This window comes from Equus asinus, chromosome 16, assembly GCF_041296235.1.
Source record: "Equus asinus isolate D_3611 breed Donkey chromosome 16, EquAss-T2T_v2, whole genome shotgun sequence".
Classification (NCBI taxonomy): Eukaryota; Metazoa; Chordata; class Mammalia; order Perissodactyla; family Equidae; genus Equus; species Equus asinus.
This window is the reverse complement of record NC_091805.1, coordinates 40770233-40794338: the sequence shown is the minus strand read 5'-3', so window position 1 is coordinate 40794338 and position 24106 is coordinate 40770233. Positions and strand designations below refer to the sequence as shown.

The 24106-nt window shown below is 41.2% G+C and overlaps 1 protein-coding gene and 1 long non-coding RNA gene across 2 annotated transcripts in view; one reads left to right on the top strand and one right to left on the bottom strand.

Moving 5' to 3' along the window:
- Positions 1-157: 157 nt before the first annotated feature.
- Positions 158-20084, bottom strand: LOC123277710 (uncharacterized). The gene is made up of 3 exons (XR_011494876.1): positions 19965-20084; positions 17153-17266; positions 158-291 (listed from the first exon to the last, which is right to left on the bottom strand). It is a non-coding gene; the product is annotated as an uncharacterized lncRNA (long non-coding RNA).
- The window catches only part of VAV3 (vav guanine nucleotide exchange factor 3), a 349793-nt gene continuing 344921 nt past the window's right edge, over positions 19235-24106 (top strand). Inside the window, exon 1 of the mRNA XM_070486950.1 lies at positions 19235-19816. Coding sequence (XP_070343051.1) covers positions 19613-19816 — 204 coding nt within the window. The 5' untranslated portion in view covers positions 19235-19612. The remainder of the gene's footprint in view (positions 19817-24106) is intronic.

Sequence of the window (24106 nt, the reverse complement as noted above, 5' to 3'; positions counted from 1 at the left end):
AGGCGCCAGCCATTGGTGCTATAATAGTCATGTCTGTTATGGCTGAAATCACAATGTTCTATTGAAGAAAGCGAACAATATCTTGTGCTTACAATTTCACTGCTGAAGGTAATGCATCACTTTGTGGTTTACCGTTCTTCTCCATGGAAAGAGAGAGTGCCCCTAAAAACTTGTGGATGGAGATAGCTCATCACGTGAAAATGCAGATGGTTTTTATTTTAGAGTTAAATCTTGAGAACTTCTTGAAGTTTATTGCAAAACCTTAGCTTCAGCTGGCAAAATTTTAGTATCCTGAAAGGGGGAAGAGAGAGAGCAAAGTTTAGGATCTAGCACAGCACAAAGGAATTCAGAGTCCTGTTTTTTATCTCTGATTCTAATATTTCTACATATAACCTTTTAGACATATATTTATTTTGTTGTCTTCATTTTAAAATATAATCATTTTAAAAGCACTGAACTATTCCATTAAAAAAAATCACAGAATGACTATATTTGCAAAGTAAAAAAGCACTCATACTTTCTTTATTCAAATGCAGATTTTCACATAGATATTACCAAGAGTATCAGCTGGCATGTCTCTGTCCCTCATTAAATCAGATAATGTCCATTCAACATTCTCTGCATCTCACCATTTCATGGTCTGTGAGAGTCCAAAGATTTCTGTAGGATGTTTTAAAGTTCCAGAAAGCTTATTTCCTCTTGACCAATTCTGTCTAAGTCAGTCTAAGATAACCCTAAGTCAACTAGGTTCAAACTCTTTCATGGGTTTTCATTTCGGTACAAAAATTCCCATTTCCAACAAGTATTTCATGAGTAACAGAAGGTTTTGTTATTTATCATCTAACCTTATTGGCTCTGCCCTTAGACTCTTAATCATTCTTCCTCTTTTAGTTCTTCTCCTCCCAAACTTTGGTCCTTCAGGGTCTTGGCTTCTACTTCAAACAGGCTTGTCACGAAATCTTCTCAGAAAGGTGGGCTTGCCTCACTACTGCCCTCAGATGCAGGCAGAAGAGGCCCCTGCCTTGGGCCCTGTGCTGTAGAAGGCCCACCCCGGCCCTTCTGCAGCTGCACTCCATATCCCCACCCCCAACACACGGACATCAAGGGCAGGAAGTCATAGGGCCAGCGAGCATATCCACCTGGAATCTGCATCCTTTTCTGTTACACTGTGCTTCTGATCCTTAAGATTCCCAATTCACTGCCAAAACTCCCTCCAGCTTGCTTGCAAAGGCTTGCACGGGTCTCTTCCCCTCACCCCTCCTGTCTTCTCGAGGGCTGATGTGCTGCTGGAGTGCACACTCCCAGGCCTGATGGATGGCCAAGGGGCAGTGGTGTTAGGCAGAGTTGTAGACAGAACTGGGGTGTGCATGTGAGTGCAGCCCCTTGATGTGGGGCAGAGCCAGGGATGTGAGGAGAAGAAGTGGACCATACGCTATGGGCCATGGACAGGGGCCAGGCTGGATCTCCTGGCACCTTCACGTGTTGTCAAGGAACTGCAAGATGCCTGAGAGTTCTTAATTCTAACCTGACTCACGGCTTGTCATGAGAGTACATTTATCAAGGCAGAAGTGTAGAACATATTTTATTCAACATTTTGTTTGATTTATAACTATTATTTAGATATATGTATGTGGCTTCCATTTCTACTCTTGTCCCAGGCTGGCTTGCTTTACCTAAAAAGTATTTTCCTTCTAGTTGTTTAGGTTAAAACAATTTTTTTCCATTTCACATGTGGGTTGACTTAAAGCAGGATACTCTTGGATCTAAGAGCAAGATGGAGTGGTTATAAATAACCAGGGTATCCTAATGCTGGTAAGCTAATTGTGTTTCTAAACAACTTATTGAGATCTTCACATATAAGATGTATCAAAAATAACAAGATACAACTATTGGTATCTATCATATTAAAGGAATCAAGAGAGTTTATAAAATAAATAATAAAAGTATATAAATATGAGAAAACTTTAATAGAGTGTCAAGTGAAAGAAAGGTTATAAAATAACATGTACAGTAAAATGGCAATTTTATTTTTAAAAATATATATCATAGGGGCTGGCCCGGTGGCACACGTTCCACTTTCGCCGGTTCAGATCCTGGGTGTGGACATGGCACCACTTGGAGAGCCATGCTGTGGCAGGCGTCCCACATATAAAGTAGAGGAAGATGGGCATGGATGTTAGCTCAGGGCCAGTCTTCCTCAGCAAAAAGAGGAGGATTGGCGGCAGATGTTAGCTCAGGGCTAGTTTTCCTCAAAAAAAAGAAAAAAAATCATAAAAAAATGGGAAGAATGCACACCAAAATGTTAAAAGTCTTTTGGAGATGTAATTCCTGGTTATTTTACATTTTATATACATTTTAACTGATCTGGATTGATTATGTAGTGCTTTTGTAAAATAAAATTATTATACAGGAGAAAAATATTTTAGAGTCACAGTGGTAAAAAGCATTGAGTTTCTTTTCACTATCAATTATATGACAATAAAATGGTTATATTTTGTTCTATGTTCCACTCAAAGAAAATCTTTTTTTTTTTAAAGATTGGCACCTGAGCTAATAACTGTTGCCAACCTTCTTTTAAATTTTTTTTATTCTTCTCTCCAATGCCCCCGATCACATAGTTGTAGATTCTAGTTGGCAGTGCCTCTGGTTGTGCTACGTGGGACGCCACCTCAGCATGGCCTGATGAGTGGTGCCATGTCTGCGCCCAGGATCCAAACTGGCAAAACCCTGGGCCTCCGAAGCAGAGCATACAAACTTAACCACTTGGCCACAGGGTCGGCCTCAGAAAATCTTTTAACAGGGTCAGATCTGTAGGGCCTGGGAGGTTTCTGTGGAGTTTATACAGTGTATTTTTAATTTAATTTCAATTTTAAGGAAGGTCAAAAGATCAAGTCAACACACACAGATGGAATAAAGGAAGCTTTTCATTTTATCTGGACCTCTGTATTGGGATGTGTGCATGCTTTTTTTTTTTTAAATATAAAGAAGTTAGTTGACTTGGATCAAATTTCACATCATAAAAGAATATCAAGATTTCCATCATGTCTTATTTATTTTGTGGTCATTAAACAAAATCGTGGAACATTTTCAGATGGGCAATTTTCTGTAATTGTTGCACAGATTTTCCTGAAACTTGGGCAAAGGTTATAAAGATTTGATTTACTGAGAGAGTCCTGTAGTTCACAGACCCACTAGCCTTTGCATGAGTGATATCATAAACAGATTGTTCATCAGCTTTCAATTTGTGCCTGTTAAGGGGATTAAAATGCTTAGATTTTAAATTTCTTGACTAAAATTATCTCTATCAACCCCTAATAGAATTCATGTGGTTTAATAAATTGGTGACATTTTCAGCCATTGTATTTTATTAGCTAAAGAATGTTCTACACCTTGAGTTTTTTATGAATATAAGTGATTTGGTTCCAAAAAGCATCTGAAAAGTTGTCAAGCCAGATGCTCTCCTGTTAGAGAGGTCCTCAACCTGGGTCACACATGGGAATGCCAATTAGTTAGTTAATTTATTAGTGTTGATCACTTAAAGAAAAAGACTTCCCAACTTCTTGAATTGTTGTAGTATTTAAGACTCTCAGTACTATGTTTTGCAGCAGAAGCTCTTAGTGAATATTTTTTATATGCATATTACTGGGCAAGGCTGGAGGAGCTCGGAGGAGTGGTGGGCATAAGGCAGCAGGAGTTAGGAGAAATAGAGGTGCTATGTGTCATGGGCTGATCTTGGATTTTGGCATCTGACAGATCTGGGTTTGAATTCTGGTTCTGCTACTTACTGACTTGGTTGTGTGACAATGGGCAATTTATTTAATCATCATAAGCTTTAATAAAAAGCTTAATAAAAATCCACCTTCCGGAGTCGTGGTGAACGTAACGCATGTGAGTGTCTGGCCCATGGTGAGGTAAGCCTGGGAAGGGGAACAGAGTGAGAAATGGCACAAAAGCCGTCACGGGAAGGGAAAAGAAGGAAGAGGAAAGATGGTAGTTGAAAATGGACAGCAAACAGTTCCCTGTGGGGTTTCAAAGACCTTTGAATTCTACAGACCTTTATTTAAATAACCTTTAACTTTTCTTTTTTGAGATGACTAGTCCTTGTTTTTTAGTCTCTCCTCGTAATCATCACTTTCCAACCCTTTAATCATCATTATGGCTTTCCTCTGTAGTTTCATACTTCTCTCGCTGGTTGTGGATACTGGGAGTTTGAACTGTACTCTGCGCCAATGGAGAGAGTAGAAGTAAGTGTGATGCCACTCTTGCTTTCCCCTTCTTATAGCCAGTCTTATAACAAGGGAAAGAGCAGTAAGCAGCAGACGACAGTGTAAATATGTGTGCCTAAATATATGCTGCTGACCCAGCATGCTTCAGGGAGCTGGTGTGACAGTGACTGCAAACACTTTTAGAGCACCTACTATGTGTCAGGCACTGTTCCAGGTGCTTTACATATATCAACTTACTAACCTTACAGCAACTCAATCCAGTAAGTACTAATGTATCCCCATTCTAGAGACTGAAGCACAGAGAGGTTATCAAACATGTCCAAAGTCACAGAACTAGCAAGTGATGGACCCAGGAGTTGGACTTAGGCAGTCTGGCCTCAGCAAAGGCACTTGTAACCACTATGCTATGCTCCCTCACACTAGTTGAAGGCAGCAGATCTTGAGCACTTGAATAAGGAATATGGAAAATATGTAGGAATTTATTTGGCAAGCTAGGCTTGGGAGTAGGAATGGAGTAGTTTCAAGATGAGGAACCATGACATATAAAAGGTTGGAGGTGAGATGAGCCAGTGTTCTTTGCTGTATTGGAGAAGTGGAGAATAAGATTGGATTAATGAGTTGGAACCAAATTACTTCTCAAAATGTATCATATTATAGTCTCTTATGAAGAGTATCTGATAGGATAGACTATAGGGAACCCCTGAAGATTTTGAGCTGGGAACTATGATGAGAAGTGGATACTATGGGGAAAATGAATTTAACGAGGTTACGGACCGTGCCCAAGAGGATAAGGTCTAAGTAAGATGAAAAACAAAACAAACAAAAAGCGCTTGATGACAGCTTAGAGGAAAACAATATAGTTAAATCTTTCATGGTTTTGAGTCTGATGGACTGGGAGCGAGTGTGGGTGCCTCAGAATCAGAATTTTGAGTTGGAAGGGACTTTAGGAATAATCTAGTCCAGCTCACTTAATCAGTAGGTCAAAATCGTGATTAATCACTTAATCACTTAACCAAGGCCCAGGAGATTGTCCCAGGTCACAGGGGAAGATGTGGGGGAGTCAGGGCTGGAACCCTGGTTCTCTGCCTTTGTCTAGTGTGTTTCCAGGATATTGAGCTTCTCCAGATTGGCAGACATTTGCTAGAATTTACAACATAGCTTCAGTAAACGGATGCATGTGGATGGTCTGTGTGTGAGGCACATGAGGCATTCAGGACCACACTTTCTGCAATCATGACCAGCTATGTGACTGAAATGGGAAACTGAGAAGAAGAGCCATTCTGGGGGAAATTTACCAGATCACTTTTGATGGAAAGAGAGAAGTAGAGTGCAGAGGATGACTTGGCACTTACAATTTCTTTGACTACAGAAAAAGAATGTCAGCCACGTTAAAGTTTGTTCTCAGAAGTAAGCAGATTTGAATAAGTACTGATTGAAACCAGTTTATTTTTAATGGGGAGCATGTTTTTTTCATTTCCAGAGATTCAGAACTTTAGATATTATGCATGCATTTTTATTAAGAATTCATATGGTAATTATTCACCTAGAAACTGTACAAAATTAATTTTTATTTAGAGAGTATGTTAATGAATGATTGTCTGTAATATCCCGATAATTCTGTATAACCCTCTGTTGAATTTCTGAAACATTTTATCTTCTGAGATAATTAGGTAGAGTCAGAGGATAGCAATGTGTAATCTTGGTTCCACAGGATTAATTTATTACTTTCCTTCTACACAGAAGCCTCAGGGTTTAAAACACTTTGCAATTGAATAGTTATTCCTTATTTAGTTGAAATTACAAGTTCTCTGTCTCAAATAAATCAAGATAAGGCAATACATGTTGGCATAAAAGTTTTTTTTCAGGGTGTGTTGGCGGGAATTTGGGCACTGGTTTTTCTTTATGGGAAAAAAACCTTTTTATCTCATACTGTGAACTTCATACATTCTAACATGAAAACATGTTCTTGAGGGGAGTCCAACTATTGAAAAGCCATGAGAGCTACAAAATTGACAGTGTGTTTTAAAATGTATTACTTTTCTTTTCTTGACCATTGAGGAAAACTCTCCTTTCTACCGTGAAATTAAATCTATCATTTGATCCCTTCCTCTTGTAGTTGATAACATCTCTCTCTTGTTAAAAGCAGTTTTTAATAGCATAGGAATTGTTTCCTCATCATACAATTTTTTTTCAAGATAAGAGAAAAAGAAAACAGAAAATGAAATAAAATAGTAACAATTGCCATATAAATTTTAATAAAAGATTTAAGCTTCTGAACCTTCTCAAAAATGAGAAAAAGAACAAAGCTTCAAATCTGGAACAGCACTTATTTTCAGTATTAAACCTAACGTCTGTGAACAATCCTTTTCCCCTAGGAGCCTCAGTGAAGCCAACCATTTACTTCTCACGGGTGAGTCTTGAAAGGAAACGATGTTCCTTTTGAAACAATTCGAGAATTATTTGACTTGGATTTTAGTCTTATTCTCTTTGTAGCATAAAATAATATGGGTTTTTTTTTTTCAGAAACATTTTTCAGGATTGATTTAATTCACCATTTGTTAATTAGAAAGATTCTTTATAATTTTATAATTGATGTTGGTTAGAAGAAAAGAAAAGAAAAGTAAAGATGTCTAGATAGCTTAAGCAGGGCAGCTTCTCTAAATGAGTGGTGAAAATATTAGCTCATACATGATATAGGAAGAAAACAGAAATGCTTGTTCCTAAAAGGGTATGATTCAAAAAATGTACCCTCACTAAAGTGAAACACTCTCTTAAACTATTAGCAGGCCTGGGGACATCTCCCTTTAAGTACTGTACTTTTCTTGAAAAAATTAATTTTCCTGGATAAACAGAATCCAGTTGCTTAAAAGTCACAGTATTTGTTTGGTTTTTTAAAAGAGCCTATACAATGGTTTGCTCTAGCTTTTAGTATACGGCTGAGAAACTGTGAGATGGCCCCGGAGAGCGCTACCAAAACAGAGCCGAGTTCTCTGAATCCATCACCCCATCCTTCTTGAAATTCTCTCCTATCCTGATTTCTGAGCTACAGTACAACTTGTATATTAGAGGAAAGAAAGAGGTAAAGTGTTTTCTGTGCTGCCTGCAGTCAGAAACTTTGATTTTAAATTCTCCTCTATGGGCTCCGAATTTGAGAAGGGTTTAGAGAGAGGTGGAGATGGGTACAGAAAGAGGGAAGACTGTTTCTTGGCAGCGGGTGTCCCTCTTCCTGCTAGCACTCTCCTAAGGCCTGAGAGAGTGAGACTACTTGTTCCAGCAGGTGACAGCATGAGAACAACCACAGGGGTTCTGCGGACTTGAGAATGAGGAGGGGGTAATAGCAACAAGGGGCCAGGGGGTAATTGGTGTCATCAGTATTGACAGAAAGAGAGGCTGCTGAGGGGACTGGGGGTGTGATGCCACTGCCATGTGGAATTTAACTACATGCAGGTGCCTTAGAAATCAGAAGGCCTGATGCTGTACTTAGCAGATAGAGGAGAAAGCACAGCTTTGAGTTCAAATGTGAAATCCGAGTTCAAATATGCACATAGCCAAAAGGCAACAGCAGGGATAGCAAATGCAATTTATGCAGTTAAGAATAGCATGCTTTATTTTGGATGTGTACTTTCACCAATCATTAGTCATTGAGCAAAGTCAGAGGGAGACTGTAAACTCCAAGAAGACAAAGATTTTTGTCTGTCTTATTTACTAGTGAATCTTTAGCATTAGAAAAAATGGGTGATCAATAAATATTTGTTTAGTAAATGAGTTAATTGTCATAAACCAATTTGGAATCCGAGAAGGGGAACAAATGGAGCCAGACAAGGACAATAAACCCTAGAGTAGAACTGAGATCTGACTCTAGCCACCTCTAGTGTAGATCTCCTAATCCCCAGGGAGAAGGGATTACAGTTCAACAAGACCACACCTGTATAAATGAATATTGTATGACACACGTATAGTTTGCCATTGAGTTGCTTCGATTATTTTTTTACTAATTTCTTTTATCCTTTACAGTCCAAATTTAAAAGGACATTTTCAATACTCCGTAAGTCAGATATTGAATCAGGGTTGGCCCTAACTGATTACCTGGAAGTCACTACAGAAGCGATATGGCAGGGGTTTCTACCCATTTAGCACCAGTCAGGGGCAGTTGTATAAAGGGCATCCTCACAAGGGCTAATGTTGAAATGGTGTTCTGGGGAGCACTGCCCTGGATTTGAGTAACATACAGAGACAGCCGCATTGAGCTGTCTTGACCTCCGTTGACCATTTTTTCTCTGACTCGTGGTCTCCTCTCACTCCTTCACTGTGAGCAGCCCCCTGAAGCTCAATTATTAGTTTCCAATGAGTCTTTCTCATGATCATGTATCTATCACTGTTTCAACTATTCCTTCTGCTGATGACTCTCAACCTTAGCATCCTCACCCTAATTCTCATGCAAACACTAATCTCTCATCTTATGCTGTTTCAGTAAAACTCATTTTGGTATTCTTCAATTCAACTAACTACCCAGTTACAAAACTTCAGAGTCATTTTTAACTCATCCCTCTCTGTTGTCCCCACCAAGTCCAGCTGTTTCTATATAACGCTCCCCAGCCATCTCTCAGTGCAGCAACTTCTTAACAGCCTCCTGAATCTGTCTTTTCCAGACATACTGTGGCCAGTTTTCTTCCTGAATTCCCACTTTTGCCATATTTTTCCCTATTCAGAAATCCTCAGTGTAGTTTCTTGTTATCACCGCTTTATCTTGCCTTTGAGAACTTCCATCATCTGCCCCCCGCCCCCTACTTCCCACCCCAAACAATCCAATATTGCTTCCTGATATGATCCCTCTGGTCCAGCCAGTCTGCTTTTTATTTCCTAGTCCTCCAAAATTAGTTTGTTTCTTCCGAATGCTGTGTTTTGGCTCATGTTCTTCATCATTTGGAAAGTCCTTCCTTGCTAACGGTTCAAGTCAAGTCTTACCTCTTCTATAAAGACTTTTAAGATGGTTTCATTCTTCTTTGATCTTCCACTTTCTGATATATTAATGTGCTTACTCTCCACAGCATTCTTTTTGGTCCTTGCTCACAGGCCATTTTGAAATATGATTTAACTGTTACATATGTCTATTTCATCTTCCCCATTATACACATTTTAAAAACAATGATATGTATTTATTTCTTTATATATATTTTAGTCCTCAGTCTGGTGCTTTATGAATATAATGGAACTCAATAAACATTTATGGACTTGATGAATACAGCTGTGGTTTAATAGAAAGCAAACCCTACTTGGAGTTACATATTTTGGATTTTCTTCTTGGCTCTGCTGCTCCCCAGATAAATGACAATGAGAAAGTTACAAAATCCCACTGGTTCTCGAATTTTATTATTTCAAAGAATTACCTGGATGTTTCATTCAATGGACACAGAAATTACAGAATCATAGGGCCAAATCTGAACAATTGAAAAGACCTTTGGTTGATAACTGTTGAAACCAGGTGATGGGTACATGGGCATTTAGTAACTATTCTTTCCACTTCTATAGAGGTTTGAAAATTTTATAATAAAAGGTAATCATTATCATCATCATCATCATCATCATCCTGGAGCAGTACTGAAAAATACAGAAATTCTGATTTAATAGATTCCTAGATATCCCCCATAAATTCTGATTTAGTGGTTTGAGGAAAGGTTCAGGAATCTTTTTTTGTAATGGTCATACTGTTAGAAACATCACTCTACCTCTCTGAACCTTTTTCCTAACCTGTAAAATTGTGACACAATGTCAACTTGACAGGCCTACTGTAAGTGAGATATGATATGTAAAAGCATGTAGCTTAGTTCCTGGCTCATAATGTGAAGCCCAATATACATTTAAAATAACAGAATCCTGGACCCTTCAGGAACCACCCCTGCTCTCATAAATTGCCAATGACCATTTATAACCCTGAAGATGAATTTAGACAACCAAGGCCAAGAATGAAAGAGAATAAAAGAAGTGAAAGAAGGTGATGAAGAGTGGTACCCACATGTCCTCTTTTTCATGCTCTGCTAAGTGATTTGACCCCTTCTCAAAATGAACTGAAACCATGTTTAATTTAAAGAGCTCAGAGAGATAACAAATTGCCAATATCCAGGGTATTTCATGGATGGTCTCACTAGACTGGCGACTAAGCTAATTTTCAACAGCTGGAAGAGTTTCTCTCTCTCACACAAATCACATATAGTTCAGACATTACAGAGAAAACCCACTCTGAAAAACTAACTATAGCTTCTACAAGTGAAGTATGATTTAGGCTTATTGAAAAAGAATTCTGAGACTTAAACATATTTTTTGTTTTGTCACATTTTTATTTACTTATAGTAATTGCTTATTAATAACTAAATAGATAGCATCTAACACCACAATTGCACTAGATACTTTATCTTCTTTAGCACTTTTGGAACGATTTTGCTTTTAAATTGGATCGACCATACCATTTCTGAGTTGTATTTGTCTCCTTTCTCCAGCCACCATTACTCCCTACACCCAGACTTCACTCCTTCTAGGCTGCTGCTTATACTCTTCTCCAAACTTTTAGAGAACACTGTTCCAATAAGGTAAAATCTAGGTAACACAAGGTTAAATATGAACAAGAATGCTGGAAATAATGAAAACTTTTTGTAGATTAAGACTAGAGGTAGCATTGTCTATAGCAACAAGTCTGAGACCACTCATTCATTTGTTCATTCATTCAATAAATATTTAATGAGCTCTTGGGAATTTCCAGATGAATTAGACACTGTATTTCCTTAAGGATTCCTCTTAAGACCAATAAAAATAATTGTAAGACGAAGTAGAAATGACACCGGTGGGGATGGGAGGGTGGTGGTGGTGGTAGTAGGGCAAGGATGAGGTTGTCAATCATTATCAGGGAAGGCCTTGTGGGAGGCTAACATGGACAGAGGGAGATACTGCAGCCTTGATGAACCCTCCCGCCCACACATCATATGCATTGGCTACACATCTGGCTTAGGTTTTAGAGTCACATTTAGTGGCCTTGGAATATAGCAAGGCTTACAAAACTGATGTAGGAACTGAGTCCACTGGCAACACTTATTTAACAGCTGCTCTCATTTGCCACAGTGTGTAAGTAGAATGAGTGCCAATTTAGTTTTTAATCCTGCTGCAAATGGACCATTGCTTAGCTCATTTCTGAAAGATCCTTTGAAAAGTGGAATTCAAGGCTTGGATTTTCTCCAGTTTATCTGCAGAGTATGAGAATATTGTGGAGAACTTTTGGGTAGAAAATTTGGAGGAAAGACAGATCAGAAATAGACGATAGCTTTAAACCCATACCTCCTTTGGATCAGTTTCTGCACACAGCAGAATATTACCTATATCTTTACATGCAGATAAGTGGAAAAAGGTAGTCATAGCTGACTTAAAAAATAATTAGATGATTATTTAAAAGATATATGAATCTTTTCTTCACTGATACTAGTTTCTGGCTCTTTAGAGATAAGCAATACTTTTTAATCTATAATGAAACTGTTGCCACCTTCACACGCACTCCACAGACATTATTAAAGAACAGTTGAGCTTTTAATCTCTGAATGTGAGAGATGTAATGAGTGTGAGTAAAGCAATTATTAGGCAGATATCTGCCATAAAATGTCCAAACTGGATGTAGCAGCGAAGCAAAGACCTTTCTGTTCATCCTCATTCCAGTGCAGACATCTACTGGCTTTAGGTCAGCAGCATCTGTCTCCTTTACACTTTTACTAAAAATTAAACTGATAGCTTCGATAGACATGTAGGGCCACAGTTAGCCACCATCCACACGCAGACCACAGCAGGTGGCCATAAAGAAAAATTTCAGCCAGCGACCACATCTTCCCAGGCACTTTCAAATAAGAGACAGATTAAAATGAAAGGCACTGATAGCCAGCAGCAAAATCGCATTCACTTTGATTCAAGTAACTCAATTCCCCATCAGTGTGATGGAGATAGGCTGGGAGACCACGGCCTTGTCCTACTATTGATCACCAGCGGCTGGGGCAGCCCGTCTCCCATTGTGTCCTGAGAAAACTGAACCACCTGGCACAGACGGAGGGAAGCTTGGGAGATTAGTGCTGATACTTGGAAGGTGGAGGGTTTCAAAGTGAACTACCTAGATTAGCGAGGATTTTCAACATTTCGGAGTTTTTAATTGAAGCAAATGTTTTTGCTTCATCAGACTGCATCAGCGTTAAACTCTTTGAGCCTGGAGGCACCCCAGAAGTTATGCCTGGTCCCTGGCACTTGGAGAGATTAAGTAGATGGAGGGAAAGGGTCATGAACGGTGGAGATATCAGGATTCTAGAAGACAACAGACTTCATTTAGCTGCTGCTCTTTTATGCCTGTGGCAGACCTCAAGGAAAAGGTATTCTGTGATCTGCCTATCTAGCAATCATTCCAGCTTGGTGCCTATTCATAAATTTTACTCTAGTATCAACCGCCATAAACAGTTAACAGTAAATGTAAACACATCACCACACAGACAGATCCTGGGTCTTTGTGCCATCTTTCATACCATCTTTTTGCAGTGTTAACTAAATTTTCACGGAGATTTCCTATAGAACCGTGTTTTACTTGTACTCTGTAAATCCACATAAAATTTAGGGGAGTATTTTTGCACTTGGAATGTGCTGAATATTTGTTAAATGAGGTAGGTAAATCAGATGTGATATAGTGGCAGGGTTGTTTTTTTTGGTAAGGGACAATTATTTCCCATGTTTTTGAAATGATTATTCTTTCTATGTTGTACTGACATTAAAACATATAAAAAATAATTATCCTATTTTCTTCAGGTCTATCAATGCATCCTATTCTCTCTTTAAAATCATCTGAATTATTATCGTTCTCTCAAAGCGATCCTTGTGGACTTACCTCTTTGTTTCTGACACCCTAATGCTATCTTCTGATCTAAACAGCCCTGAATTTTAGTTTCTGAGAAATGTCAGCGAGGGGCGAAAACTGAGCTAGCAGAATACATGAGTTATTCCTAAATCTAGGAAATTTCTGTAAGAACAACTTAAGAGTTGTAGCCAGCAACAAACCAAACAGCTTGAAACAGAAATAGTGATTGTGTTTTCATTCTGATCAGATACAGCGTTCTTTAAGTGTTGCCTGGGAGTCTCCCTTTTGTGTTTGTGCAATAAAAACCAGTTTATGATTTTACAGGTAACCTAATGCCAAGATTGCAAAATTGAGCATCTTCAGCCTGAAAAAATACATAAATGTGAGAATGTCTGCCTGTATGTGCACATGTGTGAGATTAATGAGGCACATTAGGTTTCCATTTTGGTGCTTTTTAGCATTCTCATGTCAGTTCCTAGAAAAGCTGATTAACCGTTTTATTAAATCACTCAGCTTGTCATAATGAGTCTAATGATCAAAAAAGACACCCACAGGTTTTCGAAAGCACAGCATTTCAAAACCTCATGTCAGTTTGAAACAACACAACAAAATAAAACATCAGAAGTTACATCAGAAGAGAATAGAAAGTGTTAAACAATTTTTAAAACATTTTAAAAATGGACTATTTTAAGAAAAAAAGAATTAAACAATGTTACTTTACCAAACAGATTTTGATTATTTTCCTGATATTTGAATAGCAATGGGGGGAATTTCATTTATGTAAATATTGGAACTGTACTTTATTAATGAGTTTGCACAGGTGTGGAGCATTTAGTTGGCTGTGCATATAAAGCCATCTTATCGGAGTCTGCTCCTGGGCATCTCTCCATAGCTTAAATCTCCAGGGAGGCAGAACAGCATCATGGTGAAATGTGTGCATCTTGGCATCAGGATGATTGAACTCCAGTGCTGGTTCTGCCACTTACTGGCTGCTTGAATTTAGGAAATATAGTTGAGCTTTCTTAGCCTTGGTTTCCTCATCTATTATGTGAGGTAAATAATAGTACCTGCCTCAGAGAGAATCAAAGAAAGCAATGCATAGAAAGCACATAGTTCAATAGCTAGATGTCAGTGCTCATAATAAGAACTCATAAATAGTAGACGGTGGTGTCATTATCTGATCTCAGGCATAAGGTATGAATTTAACTAAATATGTTGGCTTTTTCTAATTGTGTGATAATGGCTTTCAGTTGTTAAAGAAAACAAACAGAAATCAAGGAAATGTGTTTTTTTTTTCTTCTTTTTTGAATGAGGATGGCATAGGGGTTTTTTCTAGTACTCCTGTACTGTCTCCATATGGGCAAAGCCAATTGGTCCTGGAGTATTGCTTTATTTTCCCAAGGACATTGTTGGTGCAGGAATTGTTGTTGGTGGCAGGAGAAAATCTGGGTGACATGCAGAATTGGTTAGTGGAACTTCAGCCTTGCTGCTCTGCTCTCTCAGCAATATTATCATCATATGGTTTACATCCTTTTCATCTCATTTATCCATCCACCTATCCATCCACCCAACCATTCATCCATCCCCTGCTAGGTGCTAGGCATTGGAGATATGGCATGAATTAAATACAGTCCCTGTTCCCAAGGAGCTCACAGGAGGGGCAGGGTGGGGGTGCAGGGAAGTTGTGGTGTCAGACACTTAAAGAGATAATTATTCTACAAAGAATTTAGTATAATAATTGCTATATGCATAGGATTCTGTGGAAACAGGCACCAAGGACTTCCCACAAAAGTTTCCTTACATTGAATTTTAATATTCGCCATGGCAGTATGAAGAGCTCTCTCTTTGACAATTTGTTTATATCAAGATGCAAATGAAATTGAAGTGTTCCACAAATTAGATTAAGTCTTCGTTGCTCACAGGAATATATAGCTATTTATCTTTTAGCTGTAAATCCAATCTCCTCAGTTGTCTTTCAAACACAACATGTACATATATCACTGCTAATGTTGGACAGCGGACTAATGTCTAACTAGGGCTTGAGCGCTGTAGCACGTTTAATGAGGACTAGAGTCTGAGAAGACCCAGCTGAGGCGCGATTAACTTGGTGAATTAAACCTTTGGAGCCTCATTGTGTGTGTATGTGTGTGTATCTACATTAGACGAAGGGGGAACACTTGTATTTTCATTTATGTGGACATCAGTTAGCTAATTAGTATTTTATTAGTCCATCGCTTGTAACACAAAGACTCAGAGTCATGTTCTTATGCTCCTTTTCAAGCTGCTTCTTTGGAAGCTATTTGTGTCATAAACTATCCCAGCAAATTTCTTTTGTTCGATGCTAAGTGACATTTTGAATAAGGGCCATTATTGTCATTGTTATTATTATTATCATCAGGACTTCAACATGTCAGAAGAGAAAAGAAAATCCTGTGATCCTAACAAGATCCTGCTCAGTTGGACCTAAAAATCTTTAAATTCACACTGATTTGGGCACATTTATTGAAAGAATGATTATAATTAGAAATCCCACTCTCCTCCCCCCATCCTGTCTTCACAATGGTTTTCTGTTATTTATTTTTAAAACAGTATCAAATTACTAGAAACTTAAAGCCTGCATCCCAATGTTTATATGAAATCAAACAACATTTGATTATAGTTGAGGAAAATTAATAGACAGCCTGGATTTCAGTTTGCAGTCTATAATATTTGTTTTTGCATTTTTAATTTTTTCATAAACTGATTTATCTTCAATATGCTAAATATCATCAATGTATTTCTTTTGTGACAAAATAAGAAAGCAATAAAATAAAGAATAAGGAATAAATTTGGGTTTCTGAATTTCTTGGTGGTAGACAGATCTTAGCACTTTTGTAAACTTAAGAGTTGAAAGAATAAGAAGAAAAAAATTGATAAGGATTGAGTAACAACACAGATTGCAGCAAGCAATGAAGTTACGTGGCTCTCGCCTCCTTTCCTTCACAGGCTTTGGTACCTTAGGACTGATGCATAACCTAGTGAATTCTCTAATCCTTACTTTTCTGATTATGTGTAATTTTGAACATGGAAAGAGACCTAGTATGTGATATGGATCACCTATTGTCTTTCCTGCAGCTCAGGATGCCACCTATCCCATTTCCTACTTTTATCCTGTGTGTGTAGGGCTGAGGCAAAGAGCCAAACCACAGAGTGACGCAAGAGAGAAACAGAGGGTCGCCTGTTAGCTGGAGGGCCCAGAGAGGCTAACGAAACACACAGGAAGGAGCAGACCTTCCCTTCATGTGGCTCTGATACCTGGTACAAGTAACACTACTGAATGCTTTCTGATCTTTTCACTACCAGGAAGAGAGAGCAGAGAGAGTAAAAAGGGGCAACATAGGTCATTCGTTCATTCATTTACTCACTAAATCAACTAATATTTATTGAGTGCTTATGGTATGCCAAGCACAAAAGTTAGTTCTGGGAATTTGAAGATGAGTAACTTACTATCCCTGCCTTCAAGGCGTTTCAGTCTAGCAAGGAGAAAGACATTTAAACCAGTAATTAAACTCACTAAGGTAATTATTATAATGGGGATCAACTCTGGACAGAAACAGCACAGATGTGGAGGCCAATCCAACTGACCCTCCTTCTGAGCTTTGTAAGCAGGAGCGAGGGGCTTAATGCCTTTGATCTTGTTTCTTCATCTACGAGGCGGAGGGAGGACATCCTCGACCCTGCAGATAATGTATGTAAACTGCCCGGTGGAGGGCTTGGCATTCAGTAAATGGTAGAGTGTGGATGTGCCTCAGGTGCTAATGCAGGCATCCAGGGCAGTGGGACCACTGAGTCCTGAGCTCCACGTCACATGCACAAGAACGGCCTTCGCTGGAACACTGGCGCCCAGGACTAGCAAGGAGTTGTCGCTGACAGAATTTAGTCCCTACCTCCCAACACGTCATTGTCATTAGGTAGTACAATTTTAAAAGAAAAGGACTCTGGCTGACAGCTCAAAGAAGCCCATGGCCATTTTTGTTGTCGTCCCAATTTCCGACACTTTAATGTCTTCCACGTGACTCACCTTTTGCCACTCAGCTCCTTGTTCACTTGAAGAGCCCTCCACTGCCACTAGCCTCCTCCTCTTCTAGGCTTTCCACATATTTTCTTCTTGCCTTTCTCTCCACTCTCTGGTTTCCTATATTTGAGAAGCAGTATGTTTTGAAGTCATATTATATATGTAATAATATATAATATAAAGCATTTATTTGGTCATTGCTGCCCTTTTGTGAACTAAATGCTATTGGTTAATGTTTATTGAACTCTTACTAAGAGTTAGGCACCATACATTTTAATGCATTACATCATGCTTCTCAGTCTTTAATGTAAATATAATGGGGATCTTGTTAAACTGTAGGTTCTGATTCATTCGGTTTGGGGTAGGGCCCAAGAGTCTGCATTTCTAACAAGCTCCTGGGGGATGGTGCTGGTCCACAGACTGCATTTTGAACAACAAGGCATTGTATCATTCGATCCTGGTGGCAACACTATGAGGTAAATATTATTTTTCTCATTTTACATATGTGGAAACTGAAGGTTAGAGGAATTTGATAATTTTCCCAAGGTCATGTTGATAGAAACTAGCAGAGCTTAGACTCTAAACCCAGGTCTGCCTCCTGGTGTAGTGTATATTATCTGGTTTTTGGAAACAAACCACAATACTCAGGGTGATCTGATCCCTGAAACAGAATTTACATTTTTAGTCAACTATTTTTCTTTTTTGTGAAATTTCTTTTCCAATTTAATTTCTCTTTATGCAGGACCTCTTATTACCTGGTGACTCAGATGTATTGGATTTTGTTTCTAAAGATGATATGTAAAGTTTAGTAGGATTTATTTGCCAAAATTGTAGTTCATGAAACATTGTGCCGTTGATGCAATCTAGACTGAACACAGGAGGAAACTGCTGGGGAAGGATGCATGGGAGGGAAGGAAATCCTCAGGCTGATTTATTTTTTCACGCCCAGCGTACACAGTGTGCTACGCCTGTCACAGGCTGGTGGAAAAGGACACAGTCCCTGTCCTTAACAGATCAGATACACTTTTGAAAATAACATGTTGACCTTATAAAATTAATTTGGTTCATAATAGAAAATGAGCTACAGAAATGTAAAAAATAAAAATTATCTAAAATCCCAACTGGATTTCATATTTTATTTTTAAATTGTAAAAGAATACTTCTCGAAAGGGTGACCCAGGATCATATTTACACAGAACAGCAAGAGTTCAATGTGGTAATATCTTGCCATAAATAATTTAAACACTATTCTTGGCTTTGAGGGGCAGTGGGAGTAAAAGATCAGAGTTAAGAGTCTCCAAAAGATTTCAGCAACGCTAATGCGCTGCTTCAGCCAGCGCAAGAGTTCTGGGGGCATGTTCCAAGTTTCACCAAGAGTCCCAATGCTTACCCCGACCCACTCAGCTGAAGCCTTATGCTAATTGCCCTCAAACCTGGTCCCGGGTCACCGACGCATGCGCAGTCTGGCCGCCGGGGCTCCGTGGGCGTTTCACAGGCCTATTTCTCTCCCGCAGGTTTTTGTGCGGTCAGCAAAAGGCTCGGGACTGCGGCGATGAGCAGTTCCGAGCCCGGGAGGGGAGAGGGGAACCATCTTTAGGCGAAAACCATCTCTAAGTGAAAACCACCTCGCTTCGAAATAGGCTCGAGGGTTGGGGGCGGGTCTCCACACACAGGCTTTTAAGGTGCCCAAACATCCTTATGAGCAACTAACTTGGAGGAACAGAAATTATCTGTAGGAAGAGAATTTAGGAGATGGAACGGGAAGGGATGGGGGGTGAGAATCTCAAACTTTCAGCGTTGCGTTCTCAAGATGCTCTGTGCCCTTTTTCACTTCTCTGGGTAGTCCGGGGGCCCCAGTGAATCCTTCGTTCCTCTCAGACTCTTTCAGAAATTGCACTTGCCGGTTACGGGGTCCCAGTAGGAACCTCAGTGTATTACCGTGTTCAGCCACACTCTCCCCAAACCGGGAAGTCGTCCCGAGAGAAACTCTCCGGACGCCCGGAGTTGTGTAAACTCCGCCAACCTGAGGGCTCGTGGTGGGCGGGGGCGCTGGGATCCCCTGCCCGCCCCTCTGCCCCCGCCCGGGCCACCGACCCCAGGCCGGGGCGGCGCGCGCTCTCCCACCCGCGCCTCTGGGGACTCGCAGACGGCAGCGCGAGCGGCCGGCGTGCTGGGCATGCTCAGTCGCCGGGCGCCGGGCTCGTGAGTCGGAAGCCTGTGCGCGACCGCCGCCGCCGCTGAGCCGGCCGGGGCGCACGGAGAGCGCGCGCGACTCGCTGCCGCGGCGGCCGGGCGCCGGAGCACCCGGGCCGGGAGCCGACCCGAGCCCCGCGCTGGGCCCCCGACGCGCCGGCCGCGGCGCCTGCTGCCTCGCACCCTCGCAGGGAAGGGGCCGGCCGCGGCGGGCGGCGGCGGCGGCATCCTCTCCGCCTGCCCCGGGCCGGCGGCGTCCGGGAGCCGTCGGGCATGGAGCCGTGGAAGCAGTGCGCGCAGTGGCTCATCCACTGCAAGGTGCTGCCCGCCAACCACCGGGTGACCTGGGACTCGGCGCAGGTGTTCGACCTGGCGCAGACCCTCCGCGATGGAGTCCTGCTCTGCCAGCTGCTTAACAACCTGCGGGCGCACTCCATCAACCTGAAGGAGATCAACCTGAGGCCGCAGATGTCCCAGGTAAGGAGGCCGGCGCGGGCGCTCCGCCTCCAGCCGGCATCTCCCATTAATCATCCGGCTAATTTCTTTGTGTAAATGCAAACATCTAGGTGCACTCAGCTTGCCCTGCCTTCCAGCCTTGTGCCTTGGGGACCACGGCTTTTCATACCTTGGCTTGAAATGGTTTAGCTCTTTAGCTGATTGCTGTAGCCCTGCGTCCGGAGATGGTATGAGGATTTCGTAAAGGCTTTCTGTGAGGCGGGAAAAAATAAGCTGTCTTAGGGTGCCCTTCACCTACTTTTGTGTACGCGCGCGCGCGTGTGTGTGTGTGTGTAGGGCAACAAAAGGAATTTGATCCAGCTCTTTTATAATAACAATGGAGAGGGATGAAACGAGATGACGGGGTAATTTTGCCTTTAGTCTGTTTTTCTGCTTTGCGTTTCGTCCCCGTGTTTTCTTGAAAGAGGAACCATGACATAAATGAGGACTCTAGGAAGTGGAGGGCGTTCCGGTACCGTTATCTGTACAGGAATGACACTGGTCAAAGGAGGAAAAGGGAGCATGGCACAGCGGCTGCCCCCGAAAGCCCCCTGAGCTTGCGGCCAGCTGGCAAGCTGGATGGTTGTGTTTATAGCTCCTCTTAAGCCATGTGAGAGGGAGCGAGTCCAGCCTCTCTCAGCAGCGACAGGAAACGAGAAGTTTCACTCGAGATTCCGCTTTCCTTCATTCAGTGCTTGCTCAGGTGGCGTGGTGCAAGTTTGGCTCCTGTGGCTGGAGCCTTGCCTGGAGGTGCCTTTTTGAGCGGTGAAAACAACAACAAAAAGCCACTCTGGAAGGTTGTGTTCCCCCTGGAGTCAACTCAACAGTCACAACTCAGTGGACTAGGAGTTTCTTGGTCCTGTCAGAAAGTTTTCGTGCAGAAAGATGTTAAACACTATTCAGCACATCGATTTTCTCTTTCACAGTGTAAAAAACCACTTTCCACTTTAAAGGCAGAGGAAAGAGTCCCCTCCATGACACATTTTAACACTAAGCCTGGAATGATACAGAATCTGAGCTACTTGGCAATCAGAGCAGTGTCTTTTACAGTGGAACTGACTTTATATAATTTAATAATTATGTATTTAAAGGTAGAGCACACACATTCATCTCTTCTTCTTGATGTCATTTTCATTAGGTTCCCTCTGCACCTCAAATTCTGCATCCCTTGCTTTTCTGCCTTCAATCTGTGGGTTAGCAGTGTCCCCAAGAAAGAATAGGCTCGTAAGAGGTGAAAGCCATCTTTTTTTTTTTTTTTTTTGAGGAACATTAGCCGTGAGCTAACATCTGCTGCCAAGCCTCCTCTTTTTCTGAGGAAGACTGGCCCTGAGCTAACATCCGTGCCCATCTGCCTCTGCTTTATATGTGGGATGATGCCACAGCATGGCTTGATAAGCAATGTGTAGGTCTTTGCCCGGGATCCAAACCCGTGAACCTGGGACACCTAAGTGGAGCATGGGAACTTAGCCAGTATGCTACTGGGCTGGCCCGAGAGCCATATTGTTTTTTTTTTTTAATTTTTTCCTTTTTCTCCCCAGAGCCCCCCGGTACATAGTTGTATATTCTTCGTTGTGGGTCCTTCTAGTTGTGGCATGTGGGATGCTGCCTCAGCGTGGTTTGATGAGCAGTGCCATGTCCGCACCCAGGATTCGAACCAACGAAACACTGGGCTGCCTGCAGCGGAGTGCCCGAACTTAACCACTCGGCCACGGGGCCAGCCCCAAGAGCCATATGTTTTTAACAGTGAGATAAATTATTTCATACTCTCCTGTAATCCTGCGTATTGCTAACTCCGTGAACCTCTTCAGAGTTGTCCCCATTCTGGATATCCCATTGAGGGGTTTAACAGATACTTCCATTAACCTGGGAGCTGCTGTTCTGAACAGAGTTCTACAGGGAGCTGCAGTTGGATATCCAGCCCGCAGATCCCCATTTTCCACCTGGCTTATAGCCTTGGGAGGCAGCCTGGGTCAGGATTCCTTGGCCCACCAGCAAGGAGTACAGTACTGTGCCCATTTCCTGAAACTTCAGTTTCCTGGAATGCTTAAGGGTTGTTCAATAAGTTGTTCTCAATAATCAAGTTTTCTGAACAGCTGAGGATCTCCCTTTTTTAATGTTCTAACCTTTGAGTGTTAGCAGTGGATGAAAATCTTTTCAAATGTGTTTTTGCTCTTTCTCTTCATAGACTATATTAGGTGTAATTTAATCTTTTCGATGACTAAGGATCGTCATTATAAGCTTCATTAATGAAAATTGAGCACAAACGATGCTCTAAGAACTCTATTCTCTACTGGGGGTACCACAATGAACACATCGGGATTCTTGCCCTGAAGGAATTATTACACTGTGCTGTCAGATAAGCCACCAGGTTATAATGAAGTCAACAGCTGAATGACCTTCCCGAGGCTGTTGAGCTTTTGGATCTTAAATCTGCCCAACCCTGAGCTTTTTGGTTCCAAATTCAGTGCAGTTTCCTCAGTAATGTCCTATGAGTGAGGGCTTCTCCCAAAAGTGAACCCTGGAAGGCTGGTACCTGAATAAGGTAAGGTCTGTTTTGCTTTCTTCCTGGTTCTTGGCCGCACTGCAGAGAGAAGGTTGAGAACAGCTAAGGGCTGGATGGGTAAGTTCGTGTTATACGGGTTGTCATTTAATCCTTAAGTGAGACTTATTAAATGGTTGCATTAAACAAGTTGACATATTTAACATGCTTACTGTGCCCGTCATGTCCTATGCACTTAGATGTTCACTATTAGCAAAATTACTTAAAACATTTTTTTCTGTTATTGTCATATTAAGAGTAATAGGCTACAATCAGAAATTTAAAACAATTGCAAGGCCTACAAATTCCTTTGGGCTGACTCCTCTATTTCTGCCTCTAACTACTCATATCTGTCTTAGAAAAGGTTCTAGCTGCTTCTGGTCATAAAGTGCCTATCCCATCAGCTCTATTCATACTATATAGTGAATAACCTAGTAACCTAGTGAAACCCTGACATGCATCACAGTAGACTTGACTATTCTGAATTTAGAAATATCTTTACTAGTACTTGTGGCTTTTGCTGTGTCTAAGAGTCATTCTGTCCACCTGATTTAGGTTCTATCAAAGATATTAATTTGAAATAGACTGTTTCCTTATACCATATGATCTTCTAAGCCAGGAAATAAGTGGAAGCCCTCACTTCAGAGTTTTCTGGCATTTGAGACTGTTATGAACAGATGTTGACAAAGGAAATTTTAGTTTATTGATATTTCACTTATTGCCTGGTTTTTTTTTTTTTGAGGAAGATTAGCTCTGAGCTAATTGCTGCCAATCCTCCTCTTTTTTTCTGAGGAAGACTGGCCCTGAGCTAACATCCGTGCCCATCTTCCTCCACTTTATATGTGGGACGCCTACCACAGCATCGCTTGCCAAGCAGTGCCATGTCTGCAGCCGGGATCTGAACCGGTGAGCCCCAGGCCGCCAAAGCAGAACATGCATACTTAACCGCTGCGCCACCGGGCTGGTCCCTTATTGCCTGTTTTTAATTCTCCTGAGAGAGGCCTGAGTAGTCTCTTTTAATAAATAGAGTGTTTATCTCCAGAGTGAGATTTGTTTCATTCTCTCTCCATTAGCCTTCTGCCTTGTTTGCATTAAAAAAAAAATAACCCTGCAAATAATTGCTCAATTATAGGTTTGAATCTTGGGGTCTTAATAAGTTAATTGATTATCCTTCAAAATAGAGTTATAAATGGATCCCAAACTCTTATCGAGGTAGAGATGCTGAGCAGGCTGTTGGAGAAGTTGGAGATGTAGATATAAATTTGAGAGTCATCAGGGTATAGGTGGTATTTAAAATCATGAGACTGGATGATATCACCTAGACGGTAGTGTAGAAAGAAGAGAGAAGGTCAAAGGAGTGAGCCATGGGGCCTGCCCATGTGTCAAGGGGAGAGAAATGAGGAGAAACCTGTAGAGGAGTTGAGGGGGGATGGCCATGAGGTAGGAGGGAAACCAGCAGAGTGTGGTTGCGGGAGACCAAGTGAATCCAGTGTTTCTAGGCGAAGGAGCGATCAGACATGTCAGATGCGGCTGATAGATCAGTGAAACAAGGATTGAGGGTGGAATATGGTATTAAGCCAAATAAAGTTTCTTGACGACCTCGACAAAAACAGATTTGGGGTGTTATGGGCAAATGCTGGACTGGAGAAGAAGAGAGGACAGGAGGAGAGGATCTAGACAGCCAGGAGAGACCTTTTTAGGAGTAATTTTGCTGTAAATAGAGCAGAAAAATG